The sequence below is a fragment of the Epargyreus clarus genome, unplaced genomic scaffold (assembly GCF_041222505.1).
Source record: "Epargyreus clarus isolate Ecla_fem2 unplaced genomic scaffold, WU_Ecla_fem_2.2 ptg000024l, whole genome shotgun sequence".
Lineage (NCBI taxonomy): Eukaryota > Metazoa > Arthropoda > Insecta > Lepidoptera > Hesperiidae > Epargyreus > Epargyreus clarus.
This window is the reverse complement of record NW_027332231.1, coordinates 10,875,780-10,898,530: the sequence shown is the minus strand read 5'-3', so window position 1 is coordinate 10,898,530 and position 22,751 is coordinate 10,875,780. Positions and strand designations below refer to the sequence as shown.

Genomic DNA, 22,751 nt, shown 5'->3' with positions numbered 1-22,751 from the left:
CCAAAAAATATATTATAGTTTGTGTGCTTTTTTTTTTGCTCCGCTGGCCGGCTCAGAACATTCGTTTTTTGGACGCCGTGCCAGCTTATGGCACGTTTCTCTTTTTTTTTTTCTTTTAGCTCGCCGCGCCGGCTTAAACCATGTTTCCCGTTTTTTTTTCTTCCATCTATTACTTGAATATAATTTGTTGATCATATTTAAATGACTATTATTGGATTGAATAGTTCTATTGTATTCAGAATATTATATATTCAGAAAACCCCTAAAAAAATCCTAAGTTGGGAAAACCCCTAAGTTGAGAACCCTGGTCAAACAGTCAAAATGATGAGTACGAAATAACAAATACATATACACAGATTAAACAAATGCAAAAGTAAAGGTCACATCACACTATACACATAATACTCAATATAATACATCCATAGACAAGAGTATACTACAAAATAACAGCTAGTCTGTGGAATATGGCGTCAAAGCCGTCAAAATTGTTTTTGACAATTTGACATTTGTAACGGTCATAACTTCAAATTAAATTTGTTTGTTAATTTGTTACAAATGTTGGAATCTAATTTGTTCTAGAAACCCAAAATTATACTGTAAAACATGGATACAGTGGTGACAAATATTACATTTGGACAGCCGAAGACATTGGCTGAATTATTGCCTGGGTTAAGCGGTAAGTGTTTTTCCGATTGTTTATCTTTTAACATCCACAATCTTGAAGCACTCTTGTGATCCTGGGTACTCCCAGATGAGTATCAGGAATATAAATCAATAAAGCTCTTCCAATTCTAATTCCAAATTCAATTCAAATTCTAAATTCCATATTCACAGGGAATGCACTGTAGTACCCCCCTACCCACCTATATCACTCGCAACTCAAAATTGGACGGGTCATAAAGTACAGTTTTACCAAGCTCTTAGGTTCTATATTTACCGAGACTAGAAGAATAAGTTTTTAATCTTAATTATTTTAAAGTGTATTTTCAAGATTATTAGTTAATTTAATTCGTATATATTTTCTAGAATGTTAAGCTATTTATAAACACAACTCATTTCAGGTATAGTATCTAAGGAGTCTATGAAGACTTTTCTAGATGAGAAACAGCCTCGAAGTACTACAGCCCTAACACGCACAACAGAGAAGAATGTCAAGGTGCTCACTATAGCAGAAATGCAAGCAAATATTTTAGGTATCTCTAAATTTATTACTAACTTTAGCAACTTCCTGAATATATGCTTCTAGCATTATAAGATACAATATATCCTAAAAACCAGACATATAATTTAAGTATGTCTACTGGCATTTGGTATTTTTAGGATGCATGAACGATGTCAGATTTTAAAGAGAGAAGTATGTTTTGACGCGGTGTAAAAAATATGCTACATGTCTTTTTATTTATTTGATCTACTTGTATCTATTAATTATGATATTACTTTGTATATATATGTAAAAAAATAGATAAGGCCTTTGAATAAATTAACAAAGTAGACAGCAGTTAACATGCAGCTAATTAGCATTTATGAATATTATATTATATATATTAATAAAAAAAAACACATTTCAGCCTTAAGTGTTCCAAAGCGAAAATGTCCTCCGCCACCAGCTTCCACAAAAAAGAGGAATTGGAATAGTTCTGTTAAAGTGCAAAATAAAACCACTAGCCACACAGCTGATGGGCAGCTAAAAAACAATTCAGTTAGAAAAGTACTCATCTTCCAACCCAAACCTAAGGTGAGTGAAGGCTCTAATTTCAGTCACATATTACATCTATTCCGTCTAAACATAATCTATACTTCTATACTAATATTATAAAGAGGAAAACTTTGTTTGTTTGTTTGTTTGTTTGATTGTATTGAATAGGCTCAAAAACTACTGGACCGTTTTAAAAATTCTTGCACCATTCGAAAGCTACATTATGCACGTAACATAGGCTATGTTTTATATGAAATATATTTGATAAATAGATTTTGAGGTGGTACAAAGTTTGCCGGGTCAGCTAGTAAAATAGAAGATAATGCAAATATTTCATTATTTAAAGAATTTTTGTTTTATTTTTAGGCCATACCAAACCCAAGGATAACTGTCAATCCAGAAACACCCAAGTTCCCTAAACCAGAACTTAGAGCTAAAAAGTCCCTTCATCCTCAAGGTAAGTGAAACTAAATGTTGCATTTGATGCTTGTATTTGATGATAGTAGAACCCTTTGTGATTCGACTCCTGCGGCACCACTGCCACACCTATTTCTACCTAATAACAGCAGCGCTAGGCGCTGCTGTGTTCCTGTTTGAAGGGTGTGGTAAGGGAGACAGACTTATCCGAGGCGTTCCAGCTTAGTCCTCAGGGGTAGCGGCGCATCTGTGGCCGACCTCAGGTAGGAATATCTAATCCTATCTGGGGTTGATTACAGATGTCAATGGGCGGCAGTAGCCACTTACCATCAGGTGGACTGCATGCTCGTCTGCTACATTATGAAAAAAAAATGTTCTTTTATAAAGCCTTCCCATACTGCAATGCCCTGTCAGTGGTTTGTTCACATTGTAACTATTTTAATCCATAACAGAAGTTTACACATCATTACTTATATTGATCAGGAATAATTTCTATTGATAAATTTTTTTTTTCACTATTAGTTTCAGCTAAAAGTACAGTGAGAATAAGTGGAATATGCAACATGCCCCAAACACCTGTTATTACTAATAAATTACTTAAAAATCGATTCACACTTGCCAACAAAGAGAATTTTGCTCCACAAACAAAAGTTAATAGCAAACCACAGGTAACCCCTGTGGTGAGTAAAAAGGTCCTAGCTTCTGTACCGGCCACACCACTCTCAAATATGTCATGGAAATCTGGTAGTGATACAAGTTTTTTGCAAAATGAAAAGGACATACAGGATATTGAGGACAAGCCAAAGACAATAGCTGATGAACCAACACTGGAAAATATTGCTGAAGTGACCCCTCCTGTTTCAACTCCTTTCAAGGAGTATAGGAATGTGCAAGAATTCTTCAATCATTCAAATGATACAGATAGCTCTGCTCTCTACAATGATAACACAATCATGTGTTTTGATAAAATGTCAATAAGCAAAGAGAAAAGCATTCGAGAAGAGAGTGTTATTGTTTCGTTATGTGATTTACTCAACAAAGCATCTGTGGCAAATGTTGACAAACCAAAGACAGAACTGAATGACCTTTTAGAAGTTGAAAAGCAATTGGAACATAACATTAAAATGGTCGAAAATGGCATTAATACACTGACTAATATCAAAGAGTCCCAGCTCAAAACACTCCATCAAGTGAAGAAACTTATTAATGAAAAAAACACTGGAAAGACTATGCATGTAAACAATAATATATTAATAAAAGCTAAAAGTATGTCAAAACTTCCGGGAAGTGAGGGATCAAAAGAAATAGAACCTGTATCAAGCAAATCTTGTTCAGTAATAAAAAGTAAATCACCATCATATAAAATACCAAAGAAGAATCAATGCTTAAGAAAAAAAATTATATATAAATCAATGCCAAATGTTTCCGAAGTAATACATACACCAAATAAAGATATGGACAAGAGAGCCTTTAATATGTATATGGAAATGAAAATGAAGGAACAAATGAGTTTTTTAAACACACCTCGTGTAACACAGAAGCGGTCAGAAGTGCCCGATACTCCAACAGTGACATCACATAATTTGCAAATGCAACTGGACAAAATATATCAAGATAACACATAACATTTGTTTAAAATCAATTGACATTATTTTATTAGCAATAATTACAAAGTTTTATTGTAAAATTATAGGATGTAATTTTCTAATTTTATAAAAAAATATACTATTTAATTTTCTGATTGTAGACCAATCCAATATTTATAAATATTTTTATAAAAATTAAATAAATTATTAGGAATGGAAAGATAGCACAAATTTATAAATAAGATATGTGTTGAGAACCTAATAATGTCTAGAATGCTATTATAAGTATTTAAAAATGTAAGGTGTAAATTAAAATAACTGTTTCTATACTTTAATATAAAATAAAATTAAGTAAGAATAAGATATTTTCTTCCGCATTCGCGCACGGAAATGACGTAGCTATTTTATTTTAAATTCAAGGCAACGTTTTAAAAACCATTACTTTTTTCTAATGCTTTTTTCATAGAAGCTTAAATAACGTGCTTTTGTTACTGTATATAATTTTCATAATAATCCTGTGCATATACCAATACTTAGATACAATTATAGTCTACTGCTTGAACGATAATTATGATTGTTTCAATATTGTTAAATAAAATATTATGAATTCTAACTGTGACTATTTGTTTTATTGAACTTAGTATTATATAATTGGATCCCTAGTTCCACCCTACTGATCTAATGTACTAAAAAAATAAAAATTTGCTCGTAAACTATTACAACCGACGCGTAGTGAAAAGCAAAACAATAAATATTTAATTTAAATCAAAAGTTTCTTTTTAGTAATGACACCCATTTAAATTTCCCGCTCCACAAATATTTTTAAAATGAAAATATTACAATTATACAGCCACGCACATCCAGATGCGGTGCAGTTTAAGAAAATATGTATTTAATTTTTGCTGATATGATCTAATATTATACTGCTTTCAATATTACTAGATATATCGTATTATTAATTCAGATCCAAACAAACAAATCGATGTTTTCTTGAAGTGAATATCTCGGTTGCCAATGTTCGTCATTATTATCTGTAGTGTCAATGTCAAATTGTCATCCTTATCAAAAAAATATTGTCCCGTGTCCTGTTGTTGCCTTATAAGACAGTGAAATTATTTAATTTTGGTTGTTATCAACTTCTCAATTAGTTTCTATACTTTCTATTTTTAAAAACAGGTATCGTCGTCATTATGTCAACGTCTATCTGGTGTAAACTGACATTAGATGATTAGACAAAGGGATGTCAATAACCGGCTATTATTCATCGATTTTTAAAATAAAAGTAATAGATTTTTCATAAATCGTTTATTTTCAACAAGTCATATTTTATTCTTGCAGGTAGTGCGCGCGCGTTTTTATAGAACTCTTCATATTCTTGTGGCTATTTACAACCATGTACAAGTAATGATAGATTTAGTTATATAGATACAAATCGATCCAGATTGACGTATTTTGCCCTCGGTTAGGAGTATAGGTGTTCTGTGGAAAAAACGGAGTATGGACTGACGGATAACATGACGGCTAACTGACTGACGGCTAATAAATAAATAAGATTATAATACTTGCGTGCCCCGCTTGCCTGACCCGTTAAAAATTAAAATAACGGTGTTCTATATTGTTATTGTGAATGAATATTGAATTCAATTTATTAAACTTGTGTATTATATAAAATGTAATGTTAAATTGATTTCTTGTAGCTAAATGTGGTGAGCAAAATTAGAAGAGATATAATGGTTTTAGACAAGTGTAGATTGTGTTTGTGCGACGGGAATTTTACTAGTATTTTTAATGAAATAGGTTCGGTTATGATTTCTACAAAAGTAATGTCTTTAGCAAATGTAAAGGTAGGTCAAAGCAAGAAATAACTCTATAAATATATTTATCACTACTATTAATTCAATGAGAGATTACAAAACAAACTGTACTGTACTTTTTGTACAGTACAGTAAAAAAATAAAAAGTCTCTCAATATAATTTCCTAAACATTTATGGATTACACACAAATGTTATTGTTCACCAAAAATAAATTTGAACCCGCTTACTATCTCACTATTCAATTAGGACAGCGTTTCCCAACCTTTTTCAGTCCACGGACCCTTAGGAAATCAAGCACAGTTTTCACGGACCCCCTTAATAAAATAAATAGCAAAAAACGGATTAGGTATTTATTTTAGTCATTACAGGTACAATTTTTTACATAAGAGACAAAACACAATTTGAAAAACCAATTTATGTATTTTTTTTTAAAATAAACAAATGTGTATCATCATTGGATGATTTTTTTTTAATTTTTTAAAATATTGTATGCTTAGGTCACATTTATCTAATAAAACTGGTTTGCTGATTTTTCATTTTGCGGCCCTTTTGCATTTAATGAGCGATTTATGTATGGTCCAGAGATGACACAGCGGACCCCCATACATATACTCGCGGACCCCCAGGGGTCCACGGACTACAGGTTGGGAAACGTGGAATTAGGATATACCTTTCTTTACATAAGGCCAAAATAAATAAAAACCTAATTTTCTTCTCAGATACATCCTGGAGATGGATTGCCAAGCTCAATATGCCAAAAATGCATCAAAATTCTGGACACTTGTTTAAATTTCATACAAACTTGTGAAAACTCTGATACACTATTACGAAAATCTGTCCTAAAAGAAAAGCAACAGAAGAATCATAAAAATAAAGAATTGACTCTTAAACAAGCACTTTTGTGTGAAAGCAGAAATGGAGAGGCACCCAAATATGTATTAGACAATGAAGATAATAAAAAAAAGGTTTGTTGCAGAAAGTCTCAGAAGCAGCAATGTTTCACTTGTGGCAAAGTTTTGTCTTCTAGGTATATTAATTTATCTTCTTCTTATACTATAAAGTAGGCTTAGCAGGCTTCTTATTGATAAACCTAATATAGCATTTTGCAACCCACATACCTTCCAAGGACCTAATTTCTTACCTACTGTCAAATTTCACTTGCCAATTTTATTTATTGTAACTTGAGACTTGTGTGATATGCAGCATGTTCCCTATAGTTTACTTTATAGTTAAATTGAGGTACAAAAAAGTCAATTTTTATACATATATCAACTGTATTTTTCGAGACTTTCAGGTTTGTATCCTTATGATATTTTGTTTCACCATTTAAACAGTGATCATTAATTTTTAATTTAATACAAACTAAATTTGAAAATCAGTAATGCATGTCAGTGATTTGAACCTCTGACCCCCAATTGATAAGCTGAGATTTTAACCAGTATCACTACCTACAATACTGTATTCTTTTAATATAAGTTATCTAAACTGCTTCTCAAACATTATTAATCATAAAAAAAATTCTATTCTTTTATTTGCTTAATTCTCATTCTTATGGATTTCAGGCTCGGACTAACGATACATCTCAAAACTCATACAGGAGAACGTCCATTTTCTTGTTCACACTGCGATAAGAATTTTGCATTGGCGCAGAATCTCAAAATACATCTTAGGATACATACGGTATAATATCCTTACATATAAAATATAAATAATAAATAAGAATTAATCTTAATGATAAAAAATTTGAAATCTCCTCATGTAAAATACCTTACAGGGTGAATTTTTCAAACGGACTTCAGTGACAAATCGTGGAGGCCGATTTTGATAAAAAACTAATTGTTATAGTTTCGGATTTGGCCCTGAAAGCCTATTTGAAAATTCACCCTGTATATGTACTGTTTCTAAATATCATAAAATCAAATGGAAATAAGTCTATAAATGCATATTATATTTTCTACTTATTTAAAATTAAGCACTAAAATGCACGCAGGTGTCATCTGCTGGTGACGTCTCATGTCACGCTGTGAGGCTGTGAGGAGCGTAAGACATGACGTCATTTGCCCAAACCTCTAGTATATGACCGAATGCAGTTTTTTATTTTATTGAAAATATAATTGATTATAAATTTTACATTGAAATTGGGTTATTTTTGTGGATGCTTACGACATAACTTTTTCATTCAATTTTTTTTATTTAATACTGTCATCATGCTTATTTTGCTTTCATATGTGTAATTACACATTTGTTTTGTTGTCAGGGGGAGAAACCATTAAGTTGTGATATTTGTGGCGAAACATTTGCACATTCGTCTGGACTAAGGGTACATAAGCGCAAACACACAGGACAGACGCCATACAAATGTAAGATTTGTCCCCGCACATTCAGATCTTTTGGACACCTTCAGTATCACGTTAGGTAAGGTTGTATAACAGTTATGATGTATATTATATTGTACAGACAATGTAAGCATAAATGGCTGTCAGTACTGTCAGTAAATTGGTATGTAAGTGTTTCGTATGTTAGGATTCCAATTAGTTACTCCACTATTCGGCTAATATTACTTATATGTATATGGTATTGTATAAAAAGGTTGTAGGATTACAAAACCACTTAATTTAACATAATTATAGCTTCTGCAGAAGCAGTGATAGCCTAGTGGTTAAGAAATTCGGCCTCTCGATCAAGGGGTCCGAGGTTCCAAATGTTCAAATCCCAGGCATGCACCTCTGAATTTTCAAAGTTATGTGCGTATTAGATATTAATTATCACTTGCTAAACGGTGAAGGAAAACATCGTGAGGAAACCTGCATACCTGAGAGATTTATAAACAAAAATCTCAAAGGTATGTGAAGTCTACCAATACGCACTTGCCAGCGCGGTGGACGATGGCCTAATCCTTCCATTATGAGACGAGACCCGTGCCCAGCAGTGGGACAGTAATGGGTTGTTGATGATGATAGCTTCTGCGTGAAATTTAGCGTTAATTTTTTACATAGTTAAAAATTGAGATTTTACAAAACAAAAGTTTGTTATTTTAAAGTCTCGATACGAGCGTACTAAAATATTATTTTCAAGATTTAAGCAGATGTCATGATACTATACCTACGATTCATAATAACTTTGATATTTTATACCCAATTATTTTTCAGACGTCACACAGGAGAAAGGAAGTTCGAGTGCAACACATGCGGTCAGGGTTATATAACTAAAAGCGACTTGAAAAGACACCTCATATCACATTCAGGTGTCAAGCCGCACGTCTGCTCTGTCTGCGGACTGGGGCTGTCTCGTGCGTGTCACCTCGTACGGCACATACGCTCCACACACAATAACGAAAAACCGTTTGTTTGTACTGATTGCCCCTCTAAATTCAGCCAAAGAAGCGATTTAGAGAAACATAAGAAGAAACACGTGAACAAAAAAAGCCAATAAATGAAATTTTATTTATTAAAATTAAATAGTATTATTTAAATGTACCTACCTTTCAGCTAATGTGCGAAAATCGACCATTAACATATAGGGTATACTTTTTATGTATTTGAAAAAAGCTGGTGGTGAATTTTGCGATAGCAAAGAAAATCGATACCGTTAAGTAAGCGTTACCTCAACGCCATCTATTGATATTAAATTAAATATAATATAAAATTCGGAGGTAAATAACAGTATACTTGACGCCTTTGAAAAAAAATGCTGGATTGCATTTATTTGTTCAATAACTTTTATTTTTTATGATTTTATATAGTTATAAAATAATATATTCAACATATTGTAGGAAAAGGAAAAAAAGAGTACCGAACCCCTCGAACCCCCTAGGTCTGTCTGTTAAAAAGAATGTAAATAGAAGTGATTTTTTTTTCGATACGATACGTAATTAGGGGGCAACCTAAGTGGTCAATTATATTGTGCAATATTGCAAATTGTGTGATATTATTGACCGTTTAGGACTAATATTGAAAATTACGCAAAGATTGAAGGAAAGTTTGAGCGAGTGTAATTTTTATAACACCATATTTTTATTGCATCGTGTAGGGTCAGTATTGCGCAATATTTTTTCTCAAATCAGAGCATTTTTTTAATATATGATTTTAGACTGAAATTATCGCGTAATTGATACATTTTATTATGTAACGGGTACTCACGATATGCGTTTTTTATACCGGCAATAAAAACCGTATATCGTGAGTACCCGTTACATAATAAAATGTCACTTTTTGAATGTCGATGTCGACAACTACCACCACTTCAAAGTATTTCGTTATGGAGAGAACTATTCTCAATCTCCGACTGAACACGAAAACATTGTTCGTATTATTGTGCAATATAATTGGAGGAGATCGCGTTTGGAGTCAGAGCACCTTTCAATCTTATTTCAAAATAAAAAGTATTGTACTATGTTAATGTAGGTCTAGGGGCAGCCTTACGTATCAAACACTACTTACTGCGTAAAAGTATTGTGGATAAAAGTATCAGTATCGAAAGGAAAAGTACTCTATATCGCAAAGTATCGATATTTTTCCCGTGTCCCTATTAACTCCCTACTTGTCAATGTCATTGTCAAAGTATTAAAAAACAAGGGTTTTTGTAAATTTATAATTCGAAATTCGAATCGTTTGTTTTTTATTTACCTAAAATGCCTAAACATTTATTTTATACCATAATCTAGTGTTCTACGTACACATAGTGTTTTTAATAATTAGATTACACTTAATTGTTATAAGTTTTATGCTCTCCTAAAACATAAAATGGCTTTAGAAACGTGTAGATTATGTTTGAGCGACGGGAATTTTACTAGTATTTTTAATGAAATAGATTCGGTTAAGATATCTACAAAAGTTATGTCTCTAGCGAATGTAAAGGTAGGCCAAAATGAGTAAAAAATATTTTTAAGCTTCATAAACAAAGTTTTTAAGACTAGAAAAAATATTTTTTTCTTATTGGTTACCAGAAGCTTACTATATTTCTAAACATTTACACATTATATTCATACAAAATATGTATAATCTCTACTATTATATATGTAGTATTGAGAGTTTACAAAGATTTGTTGTGGTTAGTAACACTGTTAAAAAATTTCCACAGCAAACTTCAGGCATATATAGGTTACCATGATATTTTAATGTGTATATAATGAATATACCAAAAATATTTGATTTCACGGACTCATCATCATTATGAACCCATTACTGTCCCACGGGTCTCCTCTCATAATGAGAAGGATTAGGCCATAGTCCACCACGCTGGCCAAGTGCGTATTGGTAGACTTTACTTTTTTATACCTTTGAGATTATTTTTAACCATCTCTCAGGTATGTGGGTTTCCTCAATGTTTACCTTCACCGTTTAGCAAGTGATAAATAATTTCTAATACACACATAACTTTGAAACATCAGAGGTGCATGCAAGGGATTTGAACCCTGGACCCCTCAATCGAGGGGCTGAATTTCGTAACCACTAGGCTATTACTGCCTTACTACAACATTCAATTGTATATGTTTCGTGCGCTATGGCCAATAAACATATAATTTTCTTTTCAGATTTATCCCGAAGATGGCTTGCCAAGCTTAGTATGCTCAAAATGTATCAAAATCTTAGACACTTGTTTAAATTTTATACGAATATGTGAAAACTCTGACACCAAACTACGAAAATCTGTACCAAAAGCAGTAAAACAAAGGATATGTAAAAAGCAGCGTAAAGAAATATCACAAAATCATTTGAATCTTATAAAAAATGAGAACGAGAATATCAGCTGTGAACAGGAAATGAAGAATGATAAAGAATTGTATCTTCAAAATGATCTTTTGACTTTAAACCAAGCAGTTTTGTGTGAGAGCAGAATTAATGGGGAGACACCTAAATATTTGTTAGACACCGAAGATGACGATTCTAAGATTGGCATTGATGGCAAAAAATCTCAAAAACAGCAGTGTTTCACTTGTGGCAAAGTTATGTCTTCTAGGTAAATTAATATTATATAAAATTCCTTTTATATTTTATTGGAGTGATATTGTAGAAGCACTTACAAATGTGATTTGTGTAGGACTTGGCAAAAATGATTCAGATTACCTATCAGTCTACTAGAATTGAAGTAACCAGAATTGGTTACCTATTTCTTAGGACAATGCTAATACCATCAGTAATAATTATGAATTTGATGATGTTCCAATCACATTACACTCTGTTATTTCTATTATTTTGTAGTTTTTACACATTTCCATAATAATTGTGTAATTATTAAATAAGATTTGATAATTTGATTAAATTATCAAATCTTATTTAATAATTTTATTACACAATTATTATTCATTTACACACACACATTTGATTTTTGATTACACAATTATCCACACTACCACAACCACCACACAATTAGGCCCACTCCACACTCTCGCGAAAATGCGAGATTCTCGCGAGAATGTGGAGCGGGCTTGATTACAATTTTTTTTAATACCTACTTAATTTTTATAATTTTTATGTTTTATGTATTTTTCAGATTTCGGTTGAAGACACATCTCCGAACTCATACAGGGGAACGTCCATTTTCATGCCCACACTGCAATAAGAACTTTTCTTTGGCACAGAATCTGAAAGTACACCTTAGGATACATACGGTATGTACTTATTAAATATATAATGTTCATGTGTAATTTAATTTAAATAACACCTTAAAATTTATTGAAAATAATTTAAACAGTGTTTGAACACAAACGGTGTTTTTGAGGAATGCCACATGCAACACTAGTCATATAAAAATTTAAATGCTGATTTTTGTTTGTTTCTTTGTGATCCATTGCAATTGTAATATGTTTAAGGTTATGGAAATAAGATCAGAAATATAACAATCACTTTTAAAAAAACCTTATTCTGTTTCTTGCTTACTCTTCTCAGTTGAAATATTGTAACCAACATTTTGCAAAGTATCATAGACCTACATAAATTGAATATTGAAATTAGAATCCATTAATCAAATTTTTTGTTTACATATTTCCAGGGTGAGAAGCCACTAAGTTGCAATATTTGTGGAGAAACTTTTGCGCAATCAGCTGGACTAGCGGTACATAGGCGCAAACACACAGGACAGACACCATACAAATGTGTGCTGTGTCCACGCAGCTTCAGAACTGTTGGACACCTGCAGTACCATATAAGGTAAGTTATAGTCCGTATAAAACTGCTAGTCCGCTCTGCATATAGAAATGAATCACGTTGCCATAGCAAATTGTATGACTACACCTGCTCGCAACAACTTCAGAGCGGACTAGCAGTTTGGCGCGAACTACACTATATAAATTGCAGTTTCTATTGTATATTCTATTGTATGTTTCAATTTTCTTTTCATTAAAAAGCGCTAAAGATTTTATTACATGTTAAGGGAAATGGTGGTGTAATTTTCAATTAAGTGCCCAGTTATGGTTTAAAATATTTTGAAGAAGTAAGTTCATTAAGTCTAGGAGTCTTTTACATAATTTCAAAATATTATAGAGAAAAAAATGTTATTCATATGGTAACATTTTTAAATGTGGATAGTTTTGTTAATATTGTATAGAAAAATAGGTATTTTTTTTTGTTTGATATGGTACGTGTCTAACACATGAAATGCCTGTAGATATAAATTAACATTAATTAACCTTTATTTTCCAGACGTCATACAGGAGAAAAGAATTTCGACTGCGATACATGCGGCCGGGCGTTTATAACCAGGAGCGACTTGAAACGACACCTAATATCACACACCGGTGACAAGCCGCACGTCTGCTGCGTCTGCGGCTTGCGACTAACGCGTGCGTCACACCTCACACGCCATATACGATACACACACAGTGAAGATAAACCTTTTGTTTGTACTGATTGCCCCTCTAAATTCAGCCAAAAAAGCGATTTAGAGAAACATAAAAAGAAACACGCGACAAAAGAGCCAGTAAAAGAAATGTAAAAATGTAATATTTATTAGAATTAAATATTAAATAATGTATAATGCCTAAATGTATTGCCAAAATTATATTGTTATTTGGATGTATTTCTATATAAGATGTGTAATATTTTTGCTGCAATTAAATTGTAATATTTCGTAGATTTCTGAATATTTTCATTGTTATAATAAATAGCCGAGTAAGTAGTTTTTTCATATTTTTCTCAATAACAAAAAGACAATTTTTAGATGCTAAGTGGTAACCGCCGCCTATGGACTTGTAAATTGCACCCAATTTTCATAAAAAAGCAAAAGTTGTATTTGTACCTGAAGCCGAGCACAGATGAGTATTGATAGAATATCTTCCACAATCAGTTTATAAATATAGTTCTGTCATCAGTAACAATAAATATATGTGAAATGATATCTTTATCATTTATTCATAGTAAAATAAGGTATTTAATTAGCCATTCGTGAAGACTGAACGTTTCACTTAAAACTGGCTAGCGGTGGTCGTTGCATCAACGAACTAGTTATTAGATATATTCTACAAAATTGAATTTCAAATTATGTTATTATACCGACAATTAAGATATATGTTCGTCTGCAACTCATATATTATAATTTATTTTTTCATTTTATTTTTAACAAAATAAAATTTATGTTCAAAATAACGAAACGTTCCGTTCAACGTCGTTGACGTATTGAACTAGTTAATTTGAAATTTCTATTGGGTTAACGTTGATTCGTTGAAAGTGAATCAACAGTCGCTTTAACTAGTTCGTTGATTCATCAACGACCACCGCTAATGGCGTATTTATAAGGTTTTAAAATACCGCTCAGACAGCGACAACACCCCACCCTCCCCCGCCGAAGCGGAGGAGCGAACGATCATCGAGGGCTAGTGGCGACCACCACTGCCCGCCTCACGCTCAGGGCGCCGCGCCACATCTCATCATCACGGCTGGCGACGTCTCACATGGTGTGATAGTCTCGGGAAGAGCTTACTATAGAAATGATCCTATGAAGTAAGGTCTTATCGCAAACTCGCCGGCTCGGGGAGGTCATTCCGCGGTAAACGTTCTCAACAGCGTGAGGCAGAGATTGTGACGTCATTTTATTAGTGACATCTAGTGGAAACATGTGAAACTATTTCGTAAGCGCGCTGACTTCACGTCGCTTTAACTGCAATCATTGTATGAAGGCTTAGGAAATAGTTCCGCAGATCTCCGCTAGATGTCGCTGCCAAAATAACTTAACTAAACTTAGAAGGAAATAGTTTCACACATGGAACAGAAAAAACAAGGTTTCACAGGCATAGGCCTGCAGCAGTGGGCTCTTAAAGGTTAAAGGCTGATGGATGGATGGCCATTTCCAGAAAAAGGACATTTCAATAAAAACCAATTGCAAGAAAATGATGTTTCAAGAAAAGGATAGAAATATGTTAATCTGCCGGTTTGCGTGGGGGGTACAAGTGTACGAGAGAGTTAAAAATAGAAAAAAAAATGCTCCAGCGCATTTGATATTCGGAGGGGCTATTAAGTGACCCCTGACGAAGCTCCAATTCGAAAGACTGATGATTCCGATGAAAGCTCAAAGTGACTTGACATAGTCCAGCGCGTCAGATTATTATACAGGTAAATCCAGACCGATGTTTTAGTTATGATAACCCTCAATCTGACGATATAGTGGAGAGGTTTTCTTATACTGGCGATTTGAAAAAAGAAATAGCATGAGAATGTATGAAGAATATTAATATTCATTTAATTATATATCTGCTGTTTTTTTATTGTTTGTCGCTTTTTGTTTCTTTGTACAACACCTGCTGCAAATTCTTTATATCAGCTCAGGGTTGAGTGGTAGAGAATGCCATCAGGCATTATGTTTGCCCTTTTGTACATTTTTGTACTTTTTAGAGGTGATGCAATAAATTTTAAATAAATAAATAAATAATGTATTTTCCTAAAAAAAAGCCTTTTCCTTTAGTTCGTCATACATCATTCCTTCGCAGGGATTCATGCTAATAAGTGACACTATACATGGCATAACAATACAGGTTGTTTTTTTTTTAATTACTATTTTATTCACTACTTCGACATGTGGTCATCGGCAGATTAATGATATTTACGTTTCCCGTTTTCTAGCATTATTTATTTTTACATTAAAAAGAAAATTGACCGCGCTCGAGAATGTCCAGGTAACGATTTTTTTGCTAAGGTAAGTTCGTGACTCTATTACTCCTTAACGCCACGCTCAAATCGTCAGATAATTATAAATTTATCATTTCAGCATGTAATTAACCTACCATAACTTAATCTGATGCGCTCGAGTATGTCCAGTGATCGATTTTTTTTTTACTAATATGACGGGCTCCCCTGTGCATACCCCTCAACATGGAAAGCTCATTTATGGTGTACTAGTTTTTGCCCGCGGCTTCGCCCGCGTTTAAAAGAAAATAATATGACATACTAACAAAACAAAACTGAAAATTCGTACCTTCATTGGAATGACAGTGGCGCCATCTGGCGAAAATTGGTCGGAAACCTTACAATTAATTGGTCGATCAAATCTGAAACCTTCGTGGGCTCATAGACAACAACTTTGCTAGAGATCATCTGCATCACTATGCACTTGATCAAATGCATAGTTTACGATTCAATACTTACTAATATCGATTAAAGTAGCGAAATATCGATTTGTTTGGTCCATAAGATCGACTCTCCGATTAATCGATCTTATATCGCCATCCCAAGTTCCCGTGGGATTTCCGGGATAAAAACTATCCTATGTCCTTTCTCTGGTCTCAGAATATCTTTGTACAAAATTTCATTAAAATCGGTTCAGTGGTTTGGGCGTGAAGAAGAGACAACCAGACAGACAGACAGACAGAGTTACTTTCGGATTTATAATATTAGTAAGGAATAAGGATAAGGATGATACTCTACAGGGTACTGTAATGTATCTCCCATATCTTAGTCTGCCGTGCTCAAGTCACTCCCGAAATCCCCTCTTAGGCTCCCCAACTATAGAACGGAGACGTAACAAAACTTTATTTACGCAACAATTTCAATTCTCAAAATTGGTTACACTTTCTTTTTAGGAGTGATCTCTGTATGTATTTTAATCACTTAAACCTATACCACTATTAAAACGTAGATAGGTTACTAACAAAACCACAGACCTATATCTAAAAAAACAAATACATGTCTGTGAACAAAACAATCGGCGCTTTTTGTTGGCACTCATCTCGAGAAATGCAAACTACGAATAAACGCGGGAAATTATCAACCGCTTTGTGACATTAGCCTCATAGCACACATTCGCTTTGCGCTGACACGTTACTAATGGTATGGTATAATGACAATGATATGAAAATAATAATATATTTAAATATAATACTTAAGAAATCCATTTAGTAGAAATTCTTTCTACAATATTTTTGAGCATAATGACGGTTTTCATAATACCGGTTTTTTAAAACCCTTTCGATTGATGTGTTGTCGTATGGTAACACCTGTCATTCGAATTTCGAAATTCGTTAACGTTTCTTTTGAAGAGTTGTCTGGAAGTTGTATTCTTTGTGGAATTGTGGAAAATAATTGTGTTTTGAGTACTTTGTGTTGTCTTATCGGCACAAAAACTTTGACTTCGAGTATCTTTTGGAGGATTCAACTTGTTTTGCTTCGTATTTTAAGGGATATTTGTGTTTACGTTGAAAATTTGTTGACAACATGTCCAGGGACATCTACTATTCAGAGAAATACTACGACGACGAAGAAAACGAATACCGGTGAATATTACCAAGATATTATTATGTAATTTTGTATATCACACACGTATATTTTAAGCTTGATCATAATCATTTCGACAAACTTCACAAATAAACATTACAAGAAGAAATATTCTTAAAACATATGCTCTATAACCATTCACATTTCGAAAAGTCAAAGAAATTATATTTTAACAAAAATGTTTCTTTATTGGGATTTAGGCATGTAATTTATGTTTTTGAGTGGTGTACGTAAGGTTATAATTTGAAAATAAGTACATTCATTATACTAATATTTGTAGTTTTATGGCATTCTAAGTATCCATGGATGCACATGTGTCATATACTCTTATATGAATTTAGTTACTGGTTTACGACGGCAGCAATGAACTTTGAAAATATTCTAGAACAATGCTAGAACACTACACTTTTTTAAATAATCCTGTTAACATACTTCATGCTTATAATGTGTTTTTAATGATTAAATTATCTAAAACTTTATGTACTTTGTCATCATAGATCTCCTTGATTTCATGGTAATTCATGGTAAAGCGAATCTCATGGTAAAGTGAGATTCATGGTAAAGCAAAACATAAGAAATATTATTTTACTTTTCAACTTTATGAAGTCTTGCAATCCTTTCTTCTTTAAGATTTGGCCCCATCATCTAAAGTTGGCTTTTTCATACTACACAGGTATCAATTTTAAATATTGTTTTGACACATTCACTGCAAAAAGTTAAAGAATAATCATGTGTTATTGACACTATTGTCTCATGCCCATTATTAATACTTAATCTATCCAAACTACCAAACATGGAAACTTGACAATTTTGATTAAGAAGTAACCAAATCTTATGTAGGCAAAACATTTAACATAATAAAATACTAGCTGACCCGCCAAACTTTATACTGTCTCAAAATCTATTTAACAAATATATTTCATATAAAATATAGCGTATGTTACTCGTGGATAATGTAGTTTTCGAATGGTGAAAGAATTTTTAAAATCGGTCCAGTAGTTTTTGAGCCTATTCATTACAATGAAACAAACAAAGTTTTCCCGTTTATAATATTAGTATAGATTAATAAAGACATATATCTATAACTCGGGTGTTGTATTATTTACAGGCATGTGGTACTTCCAAAGGAGATGGTGAAACTAGTGCCCAAGAACCACCTGATGTCGGAGCAGGAGTGGCGCAGTATCGGAGTCCAGCAGAGTCAGGGCTGGGTACACTACATGACTCATCAACCTGGTTAGTTTATCTTACTGTCTGTTTTGTTGTTGTGTAGTTATAATGAGGCTCTAGCTAGATGTCTGTTCATAGGATCTTTATTTATATTTTTAATAGTTGTAGTGTAAATTTGTGCAGGGTTTTTCCTTATAATATAGAGTTAGTAAACAAGTAGGCAGTTAACCTGTGTCCCTGTAGTTCCGGGACCAGAATAGGGCTACGGTTTCCCCTGCCTGTCGTAAGAGGCGACTAAAAGGGGCTTTCGGGGTTACGGGCGGCAAGAGTGGGAGCTCGCACCGCCCGGCTAGCGACCCCGGGAAATACGACGTTATGTGTGGTCGCATTCCGTCGTATACACCAGACGGTGTGGTGACACAAACTCACCTGGGCGGAGCCCGGCGGGGAAGTGCGCTGAGAGGACTCCGGTCGCATTCCTTTGGATATCCCGGAGTCCTCTACGCAGCGCCGAGGACGGCCACCGGGGGGTTTTAGTGCGGTAAAAGTCACACATAACCCCGTGTCGCTCCCACGGCACCGGGTTTTGAAGGTTTCCCCTTCGAGAAGAAGAAAAAAAAAGGCAGTTAACCTGATAATAAGTGGCTACTATTGTCCATGGACATGTGTAGTTAACCCCTGTTAAGATTAGCTTTACCTGCAGTCAGTTACCCACAGCTGCGCTTTTTATAATTTAGAAGTAGCACACAACTGAACCTCATGGTAAGTGGCTGGATATCTGTGTAATCAACACTTGTTAAGATTAGAGGTTTACCTGCAGTCGATCACACACGCTCCTTTTTTTTACGAAATTTAAATAGGAAATAAACATGTAGATCCTTTGACGTTGAATGGTTACTGAAATTCATTGTAATCTGAAATCTTTATAGTCTTATCTTAGGACCCTTGAAGATACATTTTAATCCTAAAGATTAAGTTTGACTATCTGAAACTGTTATGTTACCTTAACATCCAGACTAGAATATAACCGCTTTTGATTCTGTGTATAACAGAAATACTTGTAGGTAGATTGACCTTTTTGGATGACCTTTTAGGATGAAGTACTTAATTTGGTCACTTTTACTATAAACTACTCTTACTTTTCAGCAGTTATTTGTAAAATGTTAATTAAAACTTAGTATTTGTTTTTGCAGAACCGCACATCCTTCTGTTCAGGAGAAAGAAGACTACTCCCCCTGAAAAGAAGTAAACATACACTTTGCTCGAAGGCTGTGTTTAAATAAAAATTGTAATGTACAGTTCTGTCATGAGATTAGATGTAAATCTAGTATTAGTTCCTGCCTGTAATGAAGTTCGTCTGCATGAATATAAATATTATAATCATTTTGTTTTCCATTTCTGCACGAGTTGTGAAATGAAAGCAAATTAGTTTTATTTTAAAATAATCTATTAACTGTAGTGATTTTTGTTTGTTTATGGGCAGAGAGATCTTCATTCCATAATGTAAGAGTATGTTAGTTAGTCATTATTTGTAAGGGCCGCGACAGACACGCTACTGTTTGTATCGGCGATTGATGATTTGGCTGTTTTTCGGAAGCTAGACTCAGTGATCAAACGCTACATACGTTTAAGCGCTGGTCGTAGCTACTTTTGGACACTTGATATAGCAACTGTTTACAGAAAAACGCGATGCAGCATTAATGTTGTCACTAAAACCCCGTTTTTTACCATTACTGAATGCGACAAGTCGCCAAAACGTGACAAAGTAACCATGCGATCGCCAATCGCAAACCACTCGTGGCAAAGTAGCATGTCCGCTACGGCCATAAGGTAGCTATGTGACCTGTTTTTAATTTCATTTCAAGGGGATAAGTGTTTTAAGTTTAATGTGACCTTTTAAAAATGACTAGCGTTAGACAATAAATGATAGATGTTATGTTTGACCATGTAAACGATTTTATAATTTGGTATCATGTCAAATAAATAATAATTTTAAGTAAACAGTCAATTACTGTTATTCACCAGTCCATTATTTACACTTAAATTGGATCAATAAATAAATTATTTGGTGCTATGGTGTTGTTTTATTAGTGTGCATTGATGAGACCCTTTTTATGCTATATGTAGGTATGTCCTTTATTATTGTAATTCCAAATGTTAGGCACATAAGAAGGGTTTAGTGTAGTCTTAACCACATTACATTGGGCCCGGTGCAGATTGGTAGACTAGCATTTTTTACAGAACTTAGCATTTAGGTTTTCTCCCTGTTTTACATCATGTTTTTCTAATATATTCAAAATATCAGAGGTGCATGTCTGGGATTTACCATGTGTGTGAAGTAAAAATAACAGTTTTTGAACTTGCTACCATTAATGTAGTTTTATTTGTATAGATAACAAAAATTCTAAGTTGTATGATATTGATCTTGTCAGAATAGAGCAAATGTTATTTTCATTTAAGAATAAAGCAGAACTTGTGACAGCTATAAAATAATAAACAAAAAGCCTTTTATTTTTCCTATAAACCTAGATTGTAACTGTTGCAATTATTTTGTATTTTCTTAACTCTATGTTAGTAGTAAATCTTATTATAATTGTTAATGTAAATTTTCATTTTATATTATGGGAACCCCATTGTTGGGTATAGGCCTCCTCCAATTATTGCCATTTTTCTCTGTTTTGTGCTAGTTTTATCCAGTTTGACCCCGCCGACGATACTAATTCATCTGCCCATCTTTTTTGTGGTCTGCCCACTTGTGACAGCTACTATGTAATTATTGTAAAATTAATTAACTGATTGGAATGTAAAATAAAAGACACAAGATAATGAGTATGATTTATTTCCGCTTCTTCTTGGCTGTCGGGGATAGGGAAGACATTTTCACAGAATCAGGTTGGGAAAAATCCAGAGTATCCACCTTCAGATCGTCTGCGGAGACCGTGTCTAGCAGGTCGAGACCTTGGAGTTGTTCTTGCTCTAGACTGTGGAGCATCTGGAACCCAGGTTCTAAGGATGGTGTGAAGGCATCTAGTGCAGCAGGAAAGTGTAGTTCAGGCACTTCCTCGAGTTTCAACTGCGGTGGGATATCTCCAACAGCTAGAGCTTCACACTGAGCTCGGAGAATCTCGCACTTCTTCTTCATTCTAGAATGATACCTTAGGACACGGTTTTCGTAAAATTCGTGGAGATTACCAACTTGGAGATCGGAAAATACTTTTGACACGACGTCGGGGAAGCCTGAGTGAAGCCCGCCTGCTTCTCTATCAACCGCATTCCTCAACAGTTTGCCCATGTTCGTCAAGTATATGTCCAAGGCATCCGCGACTGCTGTGAGGGCTGTGTTGGTGCAGGAAGCGATGCCGACATGCCCGAGTGCGATGGCCGCGCACTGTTTCAAAGCTCGCTTATGACTTTCATGTGTGAATGGTAATATAACGGGTCCGTTTCCGCGGGAAAAATCACCATACTGTTTTGGTAATAAGTTTATAGGCGGAACAGTTTCGTGCACCATTTTCACTTCGGGCTCCGGAGGCGGGGGCGGCAGACTCAGCGCGCCAATCCTAACTCCTTCAAACACAGCACTTTCCGTTTGTTCCAGAATGCCTGACAATTGCCGCGCGTACGCATGTAATTGTAAGGTGTGAGTTATTATATTCGGTTTCGGTAACTCTATAGGCGACGATTTAACGGTTATGGGTATTTCTGGTATATTTTGCATTCCTAGTTCGATGATGGGGTTGAAGTTTACATTTTGTAGCACTGTCTCGTCATTTTCTTCACCATCGATTTCACCCCACAGTTTTCTTCCCTTCGACATGCTTCTCGTGTTTAGTGTAAAGTTTACACAATAGCAGGCATATGCTTTCGAATAAATAACACTGAATCAAAACAAAAACCACGAACTATCCGCGCTTGTATTGTCCTTTTTTAAGACAAATTAGCAGCTGTCAGTGTCAGTAACTAGTCATTATTGACATTACTAACAATGTCAAATATCATGTGTAAACTCAAATTTCTTATTTTTTTAAGGATACAGTCGGCGTGCATTGATGTATTATGATGATGAGCCCGGATTTATCATATTATTGTTTGATGCTAACTGTAAGGGATCGCCGAAAATAAAACGCGTCGTGTTACGAAAATCTCGAATGGCCGACTGATTTATTCTATCACTACCCTAAATTTAAACAATTGTGAAAAATATAAAAATCTTTACGTACCGACATTGTTTAACGGTTATTTTACATATAAATATTATTTTAAATGTTGTAAGTACAATGGAAACGAAATAAATAATATCCTGTCAGGAATATGTACGCAAAGGACGCGCGTGTCGCCTACACTAACAATACAATATAAAACGGATGA

General features: G+C 34.1%; 4 protein-coding genes and 1 non-coding gene across 5 annotated transcripts; 3 read left to right on the top strand and 2 right to left on the bottom strand.

The window, feature by feature from the left end:
* Positions 1-483: 483 nt before the first annotated feature.
* On the top strand, positions 484-3,859 carry LOC140752301 (uncharacterized). The gene is made up of 5 exons (XM_073086536.1): positions 484-676; positions 1,062-1,193; positions 1,569-1,735; positions 2,063-2,153; positions 2,636-3,859. Exons 1-5 carry the CDS (start codon positions 604-606, stop codon positions 3,736-3,738), a joined length of 1,566 nt encoding a protein of 521 aa, XP_072942637.1. The 5' UTR covers positions 484-603; the 3' UTR covers positions 3,739-3,859.
* Positions 3,860-5,392: 1,533 nt separating this feature from the next.
* Positions 5,393-13,586, top strand: LOC140752561 (uncharacterized). The gene is made up of 10 exons (XM_073086900.1): positions 5,393-5,543; positions 6,234-6,541; positions 7,077-7,194; positions 7,772-7,929; positions 8,664-8,943; positions 10,212-10,370; positions 11,048-11,472; positions 12,007-12,124; positions 12,505-12,662; positions 13,155-13,586. The coding sequence occupies exons 1-10, from the start codon at positions 5,430-5,432 to the stop codon at positions 13,444-13,446; spliced, it is 2,130 nt and encodes a 709-aa protein (XP_072943001.1). The 5' UTR covers positions 5,393-5,429; the 3' UTR covers positions 13,447-13,586.
* Positions 13,587-14,256: 670 nt separating this feature from the next.
* On the bottom strand, positions 14,257-14,460 carry LOC140752624 (small nucleolar RNA U3). The gene has a single exon (XR_012103445.1). It is a non-coding gene; the product is annotated as a small nucleolar RNA U3 (small nucleolar RNA).
* Positions 14,461-16,942: 2,482 nt separating this feature from the next.
* Positions 16,943-20,457, top strand: Cks30A (Cyclin-dependent kinase subunit 30A). The gene is made up of 3 exons (XM_073086237.1): positions 16,943-17,212; positions 18,322-18,449; positions 19,577-20,457. The coding sequence occupies exons 1-3, from the start codon at positions 17,154-17,156 to the stop codon at positions 19,630-19,632; spliced, it is 243 nt and encodes an 80-aa protein (XP_072942338.1). The 5' UTR covers positions 16,943-17,153; the 3' UTR covers positions 19,633-20,457.
* Positions 20,458-21,206: 749 nt separating this feature from the next.
* LOC140752083 (uncharacterized) lies at positions 21,207-22,349 on the bottom strand. The gene has a single exon (XM_073086236.1). It carries the CDS (start codon positions 22,198-22,200, stop codon positions 21,220-21,222), a length of 981 nt encoding a protein of 326 aa, XP_072942337.1. The 5' UTR covers positions 22,201-22,349; the 3' UTR covers positions 21,207-21,219.
* Between the last annotated feature and the right edge of the window lie 402 nt (positions 22,350-22,751).

What these genes read in the sequence shown, in the direction of transcription:
- LOC140752301 (XM_073086536.1), top strand. Translation starts at nt 604, where the DNA reads ATGGATACAGTGGTGACAAATATTACATTTGGACAGCCGAAGACATTG. An exon ending in ATTATTGCCTGGGTTAAGCG is followed by an intron (nt 677 to 1,061) that starts GTAAGTGTTTTT and finishes AACTCATTTCAG; the next exon opens with GTATAGTATCTAAGGAGTCT. An exon ending in AAAGTCCCTTCATCCTCAAG is followed by an intron (nt 2,154 to 2,635) that starts GTAAGTGAAACT and finishes TTTCACTATTAG; the next exon opens with TTTCAGCTAAAAGTACAGTG.
- LOC140752561 (XM_073086900.1), top strand. Translation starts at nt 5,430, where the DNA reads ATGGTTTTAGACAAGTGTAGATTGTGTTTGTGCGACGGGAATTTTACT. An exon ending in TGTCTTTAGCAAATGTAAAG is followed by an intron (nt 5,544 to 6,233) that starts GTAGGTCAAAGC and finishes TTTTCTTCTCAG; the next exon opens with ATACATCCTGGAGATGGATT. An exon ending in CACCTGCAGTACCATATAAG is followed by an intron (nt 12,663 to 13,154) that starts GTAAGTTATAGT and finishes TTTATTTTCCAG; the next exon opens with ACGTCATACAGGAGAAAAGA.
- Cks30A (XM_073086237.1), top strand. Translation starts at nt 17,154, where the DNA reads ATGTCCAGGGACATCTACTATTCAGAGAAATACTACGACGACGAAGAA. An exon ending in GACGAAGAAAACGAATACCG is followed by an intron (nt 17,213 to 18,321) that starts GTGAATATTACC and finishes TATTATTTACAG; the next exon opens with GCATGTGGTACTTCCAAAGG. An exon ending in CTACATGACTCATCAACCTG is followed by an intron (nt 18,450 to 19,576) that starts GTTAGTTTATCT and finishes TTGTTTTTGCAG; the next exon opens with AACCGCACATCCTTCTGTTC.
- LOC140752083 (XM_073086236.1), bottom strand. Translation starts at nt 22,200, where the DNA reads ATGTCGAAGGGAAGAAAACTGTGGGGTGAAATCGATGGTGAAGAAAAT.